Source organism: Agelaius tricolor, unplaced genomic scaffold (genome assembly GCF_023055355.1).
Source record: "Agelaius tricolor isolate 1412-34295 unplaced genomic scaffold, bAgeTri1.0.p SCAF_2, whole genome shotgun sequence".
Classification (NCBI taxonomy): domain Eukaryota; kingdom Metazoa; phylum Chordata; class Aves; order Passeriformes; family Icteridae; genus Agelaius; species Agelaius tricolor.
This window is the reverse complement of record NW_027269262.1, coordinates 77142404-77156737: the sequence shown is the minus strand read 5'-3', so window position 1 is coordinate 77156737 and position 14334 is coordinate 77142404. Positions and strand designations below refer to the sequence as shown.

At 35.4% G+C, this 14334-nt stretch overlaps 1 protein-coding gene across 1 annotated transcript in view; it reads right to left on the bottom strand.

Moving 5' to 3' along the window:
* Positions 1 to 14334, bottom strand: part of MMP16 (matrix metallopeptidase 16) — a 174057-nt gene that overhangs the window by 44260 nt on the left and 115463 nt on the right. Inside the window, exons 5-6 of the mRNA XM_071421634.1 lie at positions 9807 to 9968; positions 6626 to 6843 (exon numbers count right to left, since the gene is read on the bottom strand). Of these exons, the coding sequence (XP_071277735.1) occupies positions 6626 to 6843; positions 9807 to 9968 (380 nt within the window). The remainder of the gene's footprint in view (positions 1 to 6625; positions 6844 to 9806; positions 9969 to 14334) is intronic.

Below are 14334 nucleotides of genomic sequence, written 5' to 3'. Positions count from 1 at the left end.
GCTTTTCTTTTAGGGAAAATAAAATTCAGAATATTAAGTTCAAGGCAATTCTTCAGCATAGCTGTTAAATCTAGCTCATCTTCCTCAACTGTATTGCAATGTAACTGTATTGCAATGTAAACTTGTAGTATGGAGGAAGTCAAGCAACAGGTACAATTGTGTCATGCAAAAAGTTGTATGAGAAGAAATAATAATATATTTTGCATGTGAGGGTTTATTTGGGTCAAGATGGTGTGAGCAATTACATATTAACAAGATGGTAATAGCCACCATTGGATGAAACACTGGTGTGGTGCACTCTCATGGGGGCCACAGTCAAAGACAGCAGTGTCCAAGAGGTAGCTACCCTTCTGAAAAATCTGAACCACATGGATTGTGCAACTGTTTGGCCTCAGAGGACGAACTGTATCTAATTAAAAGCAAAGCACATATGATGGACATGAGAGGAACTCAGTACCATCTGCTCTACTACTGATTAAATCCTTTTACACCACACTGTTTGCCAATGAAAACATAGCCTTTTGGAAAAAAACAGTACTCCCTCTCCTGACAAATCTACAGCCCTGTGGAAGATACTGAGTCATACATCCTGGTAAGGTTATACTTCTTAATGGGCTACTACATGACTAATGGGAATTTTACTAGGCAGATAGTACAGACTATTAATCAGTTCAAGATGCTTGTAAGTTTCAATAAGATATATATCAATTATATTGATAACTTTGTAAATAAAACCCTAAAAATAGAGTTAGGATTTTTTAGAACTTTCTATACATAAAATTTACATTTATATATACAGATATGCATGTAGGTGCTAGATAATAAGTATTCCTATGACTAGGCTGCCATCTTTCAAGCTGTGTAATAAAGTTCAAGACAACTTTTTAAAAAGAGAGATGGTAGAAGGATTTTAAACAAAGCTATTCTGGTACAATTATCACCCAGGTGATTACATTCTTGTCTAAATTGCTCTGCAGCTGGATGGAATATACTACCCACTTTCCACACTGTAAGGAACAGATTGTACTTCCCATTTTAAGCCTGTGAAATGTGTTAGCTAGAAACCTTTCCTAGCTTTGAAGCAGATTGAAAGGCTGAGGTAACATTTGGAGAATATTTTTACATCTGTCAGTGAAAGTATTCAATTTTCAAAAACAGACAAGCTATGACTTTTTAGCATCCCAGCATGTCCCTGCTTGTGTCCTCATGACATCCTACAATTTGGTTTTGTTTCATAAAACAACCATGCTGTACATTTCCAGTTAGCTTGGTATATTATAATACATTGAAATCCCCACTGAGTTTTTGCCGCTTTTCTCTTCATTTCAACATATAAACTGAATTACCTGAATTAAAAGCAGCTCTCCTTCCCTGATTAGTTCAAAATTGGCAAACTCCATCAAGCTGCTCTTCCCAACGTGATACAAAAAATAAGGTAAAAGGGGTCTGCTCTCTGCAGACATAGCTACTTCTGAACCACGGTTCCAAGTCTTTTACAGCTAAGATGTTAAGTGGTTTTCCCTCTCAGATCACAAAGTGCCTGCTTCCTCAGGATCCTCTGCTGAACTTTCCCAGGCAGCAGTTGACAGCTCAGATACCCACAGCATGACACAACAAAAAACAGCTACACAAACAGACCAAAAGAGTTCTGAAAAAAAAGTCTGCTTTCAAATACAGTGAAATCAAGTCTCATACTATAGCTATTTCTTTGCCTCTGCTTTTATTAGTATTATTTTCCCTCTGTCTCACAGATTTTTAATTAGATTAAATAGCCAATGCTAAAATGCTTTAAAAGTTTCTCGTGCGTTTACCACATATCAAGAAACAGTTTTTTTTCCTTTTGTGTTTAATGGCATATTCTATATAAATACACAGTTCTAAGAGGGATATTAAATGGAATCTATACTTTACTATGAAAGAAATCACAGTCTAAACTAATGCCAAGGAGTAATCACAGCCTGATTTCCTTGGCTTGTTTGGCATGTCATAAATGTTTTTACAATGGTTCTTAGCAGATCAAGAGTCAGAAAACAAATTTCTGCAAGTTGTGGAGAAAATACTACAGCCCGTTAAGGCCTTCCTCAAACTAGTTCTATATTCTACCATCTGCAGTGTTCAGAAGACATTCCTCTGAGCTGTAAATGCTATTTGTCTGCTGGACAAAATTCTTTATCTAATACTTAAATTACATGTCAACATACACCACAGTATATGAAAGTAGTTAAAAAATGCTGTTCTCCAAGGAGTTAACTTTTCCAACATGAATACTAAAACCATTAGAGATTATACAGGATGCATTGGTTTCCTAGGGATTTAGCGTTTAACAAAGGACCAGTGCAAGCTCTGTGAAATGTTCTTCTGTGAAACAGAAACCTGTGTCACATAAAAAAAGGACAGTAATTTGTCCCTCTTATTTGATGCTTATGAAGGACAAATTTTACATATGCTTACTTTTTGAGATGCAACTTGCTCAATAAAGCAAGATTTTTTAAAATCTGTGAGACTGAAAAGAAGGTAAAGGAAAAGGATATTGCCAGCAGTCACACCGTTTGATGAAGAAGAGCTACAGGTAATTTTGTTGCCTTGGAACAAAGTGTGAATTGCTCAGGACACAAAGAAGAAAGTTGAAGTGCATGCTGCAAACTTCTTCACTGATGGATTTTTTCTGCAGACCTTAGACAATGGGGTTTCTTTTCATGATGCACTAGCCCTGGAGGTACTCTCAGGAGACATTAAGAAGACAGTATTGTTGGATACCACATATTGCTACACACAATGGCTGAGAGGATTTTCATTAAATGCAGACACTGTTGTACTACTTTAATTTCATTAAAGGCAGACACTTTGCATAGCTTGCCCAGAAAAGAAAGACCTTTTTTTTTTTTCACCATTTTCAGCCATTTTTCTGTGTCCCAGGGGACTTCTAACTAAACAGAAGAAAAGGCTGGAAATGAGTGTGACAGCAAAATAGTAATTGTACGGAGTATAAATACAGAAGCTAAGAAGCTATCCAAAGATTAAAAACTTGGCACACATGAATTTTGGCATAGAAATTCTCCTGCCCTGATAGTTCCTTATACGAATTCAAGCATGAATCAAATAACAGCAGTATTTATCAGTTGGTGACAACGAAACCAATAGTTATGATGTATTGATTTTAACAAACATTTTCATTGCATAGCATACTGTGTCCCCAAACCTTACAGCTGGCAGGGACATTTTAAGGGCATCTAATTAAAAGAATTCTGGAAGAAATCCTCTCGGGACAATACATTTATATGTCAGTGATATTGATATGTGTATATTTGGCATAAAATAATTACCTTTTCTTTAAAATCCAATAATTCCTACAAAAAAAACTGATCTGTAAAATTATATTTTTTTTTGGTGATCATTGGGGAATCTTTAGTAAGTTGATTGCTTCACTTTTGCATTTAATATTTATGTTAGATCAAGAAGAGTTCCCCTGTTTTTCATCTCTATGATCCTAGAAATTTTATCAAGTGTTTTTAAGATTGTTACTTTGCCAAAGTAATGGCAAAGCAATAAAAAGGGATGGATCACTGTAAATTGCATTTTCTCCTTAAATTTAGTGTGATTCAGTTTTACCCTGGATATATCCATTTGAGAATGCCATATAGTCTTAAAACCAAATATCATTAATTTGACTAAATATAGAAATTGTTTCTAATATTCAGATGCTCTTATAAATGCTGAGTAGCCCAACAGCAAAGAGAAAACAATCTTGAAATTAGTAATGTTTGTCATCTACTATGAAAATCAACAGTGTACCTCAACATGTTAGATTTTAGGCTTCAGTTTTATGTTTAAATTAGAATTTAATTATTCAAAAGTGCTAAAGTTCCCAAGCAATTTCAAGAATTATTTAAACAAATTGAGCTCCAGAGTTCGAGACTTGCCCATAAGGAAAAAAAAAAGGCTATTTTCAATTTGAAATCAGTACATGGTATATATTCCATTCAGGATGCAGTAAAATCTGCCACTACACAATAATTACAGACCTCTGGATAAAGACAAAGAAAGAAAAGGTTTTAATTTGATTAGTCTCCAACTGTATTCATTTAACTCATCTGGGAACTATCCAGCAATAATTCTTCCAATGAAGGTCATAATTCTTCTTTAATTGTTTCCACCTGGTACAGTACTGTCATCAATCCCCCGTTCTCCACCTTTCTGTACTTGGCTCCCAGCCCATCACTCATGCCCTCCCAGTCTTCCCTTGCACTATCATTAAGGAGCAAGGGAAGAGAGGCTTGGGTTATTTTTTTTGTGACAAAACCTCCAGCTTGGTTTCCTCCTTTGCTGGATGATTTCCCTGTGTTCAGTCCCTATTTCACCTCCTAAGAACTAATTCCTGCCCTTTTTCTGCTATATTCAGACACACTGAGCTTTTCCTTATAACCTGTCTCACACCCCAGGATTCTACAAAGTTGACTTTTCTAACTCTTTTCTGCCCCTTTTATAGTACTCCCTTAAAATCACCCCCTGATACCCCCTCAAAAAATCCCAAACAGTTAATAAAAAATCCTTTATCAGACAAAAATCTTCACTAGCAAATTAATTTACGATGAAAACACTTAAGGATCACTAAGTCAGGCCTTCAAAGACACTCATTCTACAAAGTCAAAATCCCTATACTTAGGCAAATTCCATTGCTTAGCACCCTACCCCAAGGCACACCTTGTTATGTTCCTAGGCATCCTGAGGAGAAAAGGCAAATTGCAGGACCCTAAAGAAACTAACCTCAACAAAGGTGACCTCTTACTTCCCTTCCTAGCACGTTGCTTTTATGATTGCAGTGACTTCATCTGGGAAGTCAGACTGTATACATGAAATCTGGAAGCGTTCTGTTACTGGTCACTTTTCTCTGAGAGACTTTTATCATATTTCCTCATTGGAATAATCATGAAAGGACTTTTGATTCTGGAACATAAATGCGGTCAGCACACTAGCAAGCATACACACTTTATAGTAAATATGTGGTGTTAGGCAGTAAGCAGTAAACATTTTTGAAGAAAACTTAATTTGTTTTCAATCAGACGAGATAAGAGTGATTATTAATGGTGGTGAATATATTTATCCAGGAACACAGGCTTGCCTAGACAGGAAATTTTGTATTAGTGGAACAGAATTTCTCAGTTCATTGATTTATGTCTAAACTAAATGAGAATATGTTCTATTGCTCTTGAGGTGGATGACATGAGATTGAAGTAGGTATTTTAATATCCTGTTTAATGTCAAGTTAGAAAATTAGGTTCTTCCTCAACCTTTGAGTTTTAGTCATAAAAGACTGATGGTTCAGGACCTCCCAGTGTTTCACCATATACCATCTATTCAAATGGAATGGGCTGACAGCCCTAGGCTGCAAAAATCCTTAGTTGTTTATGGGAAAAATATTTCCTGTCCATTGGATTGTGAAGTTAGCTCAATAATTTTGAATGAATAAATAAAACTACTTGTACATGTTTTTTAGATATGCTAAAGAAAGTGAAAGCCTGGGTAGCATTGCTAATAAGGTTTATCTGGTAAAATGGATTATATAAAAAGAAAACACATACGGGAGAAATGAGTCCTGTCAGAAAAGGAAACAAAATTGAACAGAGAGTTTCATGTTTTGGGACAATTACATTGTTTTTCCCTTGCACTTACACTAGTGCTGAAGAGAAAATGCTTATCTAGTAACATGAAAGGCCCTTCTTCTCTACCTATAATACAGAAGATAAAAAGGATCCTATCACACATTTACAAAACAAGGATCTCACACTCCCTATTGCTTAAGCAAATGTGGCACACTATTACTTCAAAAAAAAACCAGATTATCTTCTTGCTTTTTTCTGAATCTTTTGCACAAGATTACCTGACAGGAAATTGGTTTAAGAGACTGAGCAATAACGATTCTGTAATTTTTTCTCCAACATTCAATGCCTTCTGGAAACCATACTGCAGATCATCCTCCTAAAGATACCTTTGATGTCCATGAGTCTCAGCAAAGTGCTTCTATTAAAAGAATGCCTTTCAGTCCAATTTGTTTATTTCAATTTATTGTATATACACCACATTATCAGCTCAGAGCAAGAAGATGAATGGACATAAATAATGGCACATTTGCAGTAAGAATTTTGTGGCAAAGACCTTTAGTAAGATATTGTGGTTTCAATGCAGCCACAACACAATGACAAACTTCCTTTGTAAATGACAGATCTAATCATAAAGTTAAAATTATAGTTCCATGAAAAAAACCAAGTACTGAATTAACAGTATCTACTGTATGATGGCATGTGGCTGTATTTCCAACAAAACCATCCCTATTATTCATGAATTGATTTACACTTTTTATCTTTCCATAACATGCAGTATTTATTTACCCATACATTTTGAGGCATTACAGTTTCTGCTGACATGGGTATTTTCTTAAAATAGAACATTACAGCCGTCCCCTGCTAGATGTTTAAGCCATGTGTATGTTTATTTTTAAATTTTTTTCTTGAACTTTCTAACTGTGAGCAGGCTGGGAATGTAGAGTCATGACGAATGAAAGTTTGCTTTATAAAAAAAAAAAAATGTAGACATTTGATGTAACACTGAAAAATTCACAGCCTCCTACCTTAAAAACAAACATTTCCCGGCGAAGAATAGCCAGAGTGTTGAAGTTCCCATCACAGATGTTAGGCTTGGCTCCGGGATAGGAAGGTTTGTCACCAGTGGGTGGCCGGGGAGGTTTAGGTTGCCTGTCATTCTTTCGTGGGTCTGCTGGAGGGACTGAACGATGTGGGGGCACTGTTGGCAGAGGTCTTGTTGGTGGTGGTATCCTGTCAGGTGGACCTTTAAAAATACAGCAGCTGGATGTAATATACAAACCCACTACAGGAAACATACACAACAAAACCAGCTGTAAGCTGTACAAACCCAACAGTGAAAGGGGAATGAAAAAGTGACCTGACATACCTGTCTGATGTTACTAGATCATTGAATCATAGAATCACAGAATATGCTGAGTTGGAAGGAACCTATCAGAATGACTGAGTCCAACTCTTGACCCCGCCCAGGACATCCCAGGAGTCACACTGTGTGCCTGAGAGCATTGTCCATGTGCCTCTTGAACTCAGTCAGGCTGGCGCTGTGACCACTTCCCTGGGGAGCCTGTTCCAGTTACCAACCAGGCAGTGCTTATAAAGGGTATAAAGAATGACTACCAAAACCAAGGAAAATAATTAGTTTTCATTATCTAAAATCTTCCTTTTTGGAAAAAAATTCTAATAAATCCTTCAAAGGATGCTTAGGCCACCATCATGTCAGATGAGAAATAGTCCAAAGCAAATTATTTACCAATTGAGTTCTGATAACAGGACGTTTTCTCTCATACAAAAAAATGAAAAAAGATCTTGTTCTTTATAAGATCATCATCAGTCAATAGATTTTCAATGTATATTTTGAATATATAGTTATCAATTCACACAGGCACATATGTAGCATACCTGCTACTTACTACTGACCAAATTTTTAGATCAAGTAATATCATATTCATTAGAGACAGGACAATCCCAGCTTTTTCTAATGTCCTTTGGGATGTACAGCAGCTACTAAAACTGGACCTCAACTTTTGGGCATGTATACAACACACATACCCCATCACCCCCCTGCCATGATTGGCATATTTTCTTCAAGTGAAAAACTAAAACTCTGTTGAGCAGTCTTAAAACATTTTTCTTCATTCAAATATATTATTCATCAAAATATACTGAGTTTTATGAAATTACTATCCAACTCATAGTTTTTCTACCTGCAAGTCATCAGGCCATCCCAGACAGATACTAATCATGACCCTAAATGGCATACTGAATGACTTGAAATGAGTGTACTGAAAATGCCTGCCCCTCTCTACGCATATCAGCAATATTTATTTTTCATGGACAAAAAGATAAGAAGCTTCACTTATAGCTTCACGTCTGGAAACAAGATGAATGTTTTAATTTTTGCTCACTCTATTTAGGCCTCTCTCTAAATAATTTAAATAGATAATACACTTTGACTTTAAAAAGAAATACTGTTTCTTTTGACCACCTTCAGAAACACTTTTGAATAGTAAGACAACTCTAAAACTGCAAAAATGACATTTGAATTTCTGAGAATTTTATGAAAAACCACATACTTTATAAGAAAAAAAAAGATGGATTATGTACGGAAATCTTAAACTTGCCAAATGGTTGTCATGTGATTTAATAAGGCATTTATTTCATTCACAATCTTAAGACTTGTGACATTTATAATTTAAAGTTAATAACAGTATTTCAAGGAATACTGCAGACCAAAGTAATTATTTTAATAGGTGTGACATTTTTATTGAGGCATATGATTCCAGATCACATCTTGATTTTAAAGGGAGCAAAGGAATCAGTTTGCAGTAGCTCGTGTTGGAAAGTTTTTAACCTCAAATCAAAGTTTTTTTATGCTATTTGGTGGTGATGTCAGATATTACTTCCCAGGGGTAACACATTTCTCCTAATGTATAGCCCACAGCTGTTTGAGCTTAGCAGCTAGTTTTCAGCAAAATATTCTTGTCTAGCCCTTAAGTCTAGACTACCAACTTATGAGGTCATGAGAAACAACCTTCCCTCCAGCTAATCACACAGGAAAAAAAACCCAACCAAACAAAACTTGATCGGCCAATCATTCTGAAATTGCTATTTATGCTTTACAAAAATATCTATCTGTGCTTGTGAATATGATATTTTAAAATTCCTGTTACTATTACACCATGGAGTCTACAGATTTCTAGTTAGCAGTACAGTAATTCTACATGATCATAGCTGTTCTTTCTGGTAGGATGGATAAAGAAGGAATGGCCCTCACAATATTCAACATAAATACAACAAACTAAACAGGAAAAACTGGAAGTACAGAATTTAATCCAGTGCAGATTTAATTAAGGAATTTTGAGCAAGGCAATATCAAAATATATGCACTGGATAGAGAACATTAACATGGAGATGCAACAGAATTTTCAATTCTGAAAGTCAAATAGATCTTTAAAGAAAAAAACCAAAACCTTAAAACTATTAAACATATACCAACAGAATCAAAGTCATTAAAAAAAACCCTAAAGCTATGTCTTTGGAAGTTTAAGGGATAGTAATATGGGAGTTAGTATTACATTCAACACATAATCACAATTATGCTATTGTTAGTAATTTAAAAAAAAATTCAATTTTCTTGTTAAATGCAGAATTTATTTGCATCACATGTATTTTATATCAGGCCATAAAAATCGAAATGAACATATTTTAAAGAAGTAGTCCCTTCTTTACCCTCTGTAGGGACTATAACACTATTTTGAGATCAATTTGTTATATATATCATAAGAAAGGGTATTTACAGGACCTCGGATTTTGAGAGAAATTTTCTGTATTATAACGGATAAACTGAGAAGCAATCAATTCATCCAGTTACGTGAGCTTGTACACCTGTGTAAATAATCTCATTATAGTTAAAGACCTGCATTTCTTAATATTTTCATAGTTTGGAATAATTTTGATTGAATTGTCTTTATGGATTTTTAAGACATTTAAAATTACTGTTCCAGATGAGTGCAGATTTGAATATAAGTTTTGAACAGTAAGAAAAAGAGTGTCTCAAAATCTTTGGATGTTTTACTCACACAGAGACTCTGGCATAACAACTGGTGACGTTCACACCAATGAGCCCTTTGGAGAGGTGATATGGCCAGGAGGACCTCAAAGTTACTCTAAACCAAAAAGCTTGTGTTGTCTAATGAGAACACAACATACCATATATCTTCTGGATGCCCTGTAAATCGTCATTAGGTAGTTTGAAGTTGTCAGTTTCCATATATTGGTAAAATGGAGCCATGATTGCAGTGGGATCATTAGAGTGCTCTAAGCCCAGAGCATGTCCGAGTTCATGAACTGCAACTAGAAAGAGATCGTTTCCTGTGAAAAGAAGGAAAGGAAAAAGACCTTTAAATCCACAAAGCTAGTAAAAAAATAACACACATGGAGGACTCTGGTCTTGCAAGATGTTTTCACTGCATTTGAGTTTCACAAGGTAATGCGTAGTAATTAATGGATCATCAAGGATAATGTGGCAGAAAAGGCAGTTTTCTCTTTTTTTTTTTTTTTCTAACAAGGAAACCATTATGCTATAATGGTACTCTTACAGCCATCATAAACATAAACCTTTTTTAATTGATATACATGGTAAGTGTAGGGTTCAAGTGTCATAGTTTATGTCTAGGCTTTTGTGCAACTTGTGACTTGAAGTTGATGTTGCCATGAACCCAAGTAAAAATGCTTTCATCAAGACATAGTTCCAATAGGAAAATATCTTGGCTTTGTTTGGTAAACTTCACAAACTGAAGACTACCTATTTAGGATAAACCCCACAGTGAACTTAGTAATTCAAACACTTATAATCAGATCCCTGCTGACTATATGCAGATGTTGTCCATTTCTGAATCACTGTGACTGAAGTCCTAATGAGGAAAATAGATGTCCTCATATATTCCCCTGTGCAATTCCTTGTAATAACTGTAGTTTTCTATTTAAGTTTTAGAGCTTTTTTAATTTTTGTAGGACTAAAGAAAAACCCCCAAGCCATGCACTCACAATATAGACCAGTTTAATGTTTTTGTTATTCTCTTCTCAAGGTATCTTTAAATTTTTTATTACAGAGTATTAGATAAAACTGGAACATTTGGCAGTAGAATATGTCACTCTTCTGAAGCAAACATGAATGAAAGCCAATGGGATCTTTTCTAAAAAAAAGTTTCAGCGCTGGACCTCTATGGTATTAATTCTGTCCATTTTTGCTCATCTAAGATTTTGTTCTGCATATCTTTCTATGTGTCTTTCATACAGATTCTGTTGTACTTAACCTGTCACAAAATGAGACTTTGGAAAAGTGGTTTAGATCAGGAGGAAGATTCCAGTTGTCTGAAAAGGGTCACATCCAGAATATGGCTCATTTCACCATCTAGAGATGGGAAGAGCCATCCTCCAGAAGTGTGATCCTATCCCACCGACAAGAGAAATACTCTAGATTAGCCGGTTATTATACTGACCATCTAATTTTTAAATGCTGAACTCATGTGAAACTGGTGTTACCTATAGTAAGTAGCTTGTTGTTGAAAGTATAAATAATGAAAGGCTTGTGCTCTGGCCTAATAGTCATATATCGGTTAGGAATATGAAAAAAATGCTAACCTTAACTCTTATCCTATAAGCTTTAGATTCTTTAGGGATAGACAGTTATTTTCCACTGCTGGAACTTGATCTGGAAGTACTTTTAAAATGTCAGTAGTAATAATATTAAATTGTATCAGCAACAAAATTGCATGTATATACATTACAGAACTTTGAGGACACAGTTGACAGTATTTCAATTTCTCAAGCATTTCCTCTTGTTGACACAATAAAATAAACTTTATCCAAAGTACATATGGAATAGGAAACACTAGATGCCTTCATGATGTATGAAGCCATGATCATGTCTGTAAAATAAATTTTTGAATGAAATAATGAAAACAGACACAAGTAAAACTACATGCTTAGTTCACAGTCTTCTCATAACTTCTGATTCTTAATTTGAAAATATGACAACTAAATGTTCTTGATCTTCCATTCAAAATAACTGCAAAAAAATCACATCTTTCAAAAATTAATGTGACATAATGTGCTTTTACAAATGAGAAGTTTATCCTATCATTTATTATTATGTGTTTTCCGGATGAAATGTTTTATGACAATATTTTTCTTGGATGCAGCTCTTCTTACAGCAAAGCAGAATCTCAATGTGCTGTTTCAATAGTTTTGATAAGCCTGGCTGTCCTGGTGACAAATGCTCTTGATATCTGAATCTGGCATTCTATATGCAGACAAAGCTGATCTTGACATCATCTCATATGAATAATACACAGCTTCTGGAGCTAACATCAGCATAGGAAGTGATGCACAGAAGGAACTTTGTAAAGGTTTTCAGTCTGCACTTATAATGGAATAATTAATGTAATTTTAAATAATCACAGGTTTAAGATGGAAAGACAGAAAAGAAGAGCATGTTACTGTACTACAGCTTTCATACTATAAGGAAAAGTCTCACATTATTTTTCAATTCTATTCTGAGTTTTGTGAAACTTCTAAACTAGGCTTATTAGAAGGCAAAATTTCTTTCCCTGGTATTAACTTAAATATTTAAGAAGCAACATTCTTTTTCTTTTCAGACCTCCTGAAAGCAAATTTCTTTCCTGTACCTATACTTCCTACATCATAACTAAGAATATTAACTAAGTCCTATATTAAAAATGCACTGACAAGTTGGCCACATTTTATTTACTGTATTATTTTCAAGTTGTTTTGAAATAAGAGTATTTATTCTACTAGTACTATTAGGCTTGTTACTGTCAGTAGATGAAACAGTTTTTTACATGTTATACCTCTACTTTTTGAGGCAGGAAGTCTGGGAAGTTACCTAGTTATAATTTCTAAAATTTCAAAAAACTGCAATTAATCAGCAGTCTTGGAAGAGTCTACTACTTCTATTTGTGCCAGTTATGGAATACATGAAGAATCAATCCTTTGATTCTCAGTCCTTATTGAGTCCCCTTACAGATTTCCAGCAATTTCTACATTTTGCTCCATGTTGATCTGAAAGAGGTGAAATACATAGTAAAAGGGAAATAAATAAAACTGACTTTCAGCTACTGACATATCCTTTTCCAGAATCACAGATAATGAACATATGGTAGAGCACTTCTACAGTAGTACTAAGGGACAGTAGGACCATGTCAGACAACAGATGTTATGCAGAGGCTGCCTGTTTCTCCTTCTATCTTTCGGATAGGGGAGATTATGTAAAAAGAAAAAGAAAACAAAACAAAACAAAACAAAACAAAACAAAAAACCAAAAAAAAAAAAAAAAACACCAAAAAAACAAAAAACCAAAAAACCCAAAAAGCCCCCACCCACCCACCCAACCAACAAACCAAGGAACCAAAAACCCCCAAACATTCCATTCCGTGTCTGGCTCTCCCTCTGGATTTAGTCATTCCCCCCTCGTGCAATACACCTTGTAGCCATCAGGGGAGCCATTAAGTGTGGCAAAGGCAGAACAGCCCTTGAGCAAATGAATAAGGGGGAAGGGAGAAGGTCGGAGGAAAGAGCTGGGAGAATAATATTCTTGCCTGGGGTGACAATGATTTAACAGGGAACATATTTTCTACTCGTAGCCAAATAGCCCCATTATTCATAACAATTTCCATCAAGAGTCATGATTGTCTCCAGGGCATCCTGAATTTGAACTGACCCAAATAACTTAGTGAAATTGAAACTCAGGTTTAAACCAGCCCAAGATGAGCTGTCTGAGTCCAGTACAGGTAGGGCCTTATTACTATCTGAGTTTCCATCCTTTTTGCTTTGCATGCGATTAGATTTCTCTAATTAGGCAACAATTATTCAGTGCCTCTTAGCTTTAGGGAGCAGACTTGCCCTGAGTACCTCAAACTTACTGTAAGAAGCTCCTGAGAGTGCAGAAGGACAACCTCCTGTAAGTCTGGCTCTTTTTCTCAAGGCTGCACAGAAGTGTATTTGAGACAGCAAGGTCGATGGTAGCCCACCTTCAATTCCTTGGTCAGTGCTCAGAATAAGCTGAAGTGTACAAGCAAGTGAGCATTCATATTCAGGCTAGCTTTGCTATCCTATCCATGTTGGGGAGTTTTTACATTTTCAGTTGCCACCATTGAAGGAGAGAGTCCCAAATCATTTTGTATTTCAGTTTACATTATCCAAGTAGGACATATTTCAGTCCACATGGCATAATGAAGCACCATCACAAACTTGAACAAGTCACAGCACAGTTGAAATGCATATGACTAGAATTATTTTTAAAGCAAATGTTGCCACTGAAGATATACAATGGTGAGTATTCATTGTCACAGTCTCAGTTGCATCTTGTTGTATACCCACAGAGTAGTAGAAAATATTTTTGCACAAGTCCAAAACTTGTGTGTCTCTATTCTTGTGTTCCCATTAGCACGGAGATTTGGAATAGAATGGCTGTAAACTCAAAAAGTTTTTGATTGTTTTTTAATTTTATCTCAAGTTTGATTTCACAAGGGAAGAAAAAGCAGATTCCGTGTGTAAAGAACTAAGATAAAATTATTATTTTTATACTGACACTTTTCTCTGAGGCTATAAACTATTTTAGGCACTAAATCTGCCTGACTTTACAAACACTGCCCAAACTCCAGAATATAAATATGTATTAATATATCAAATACTCAATAGCCAGCAGTGTGGAGCA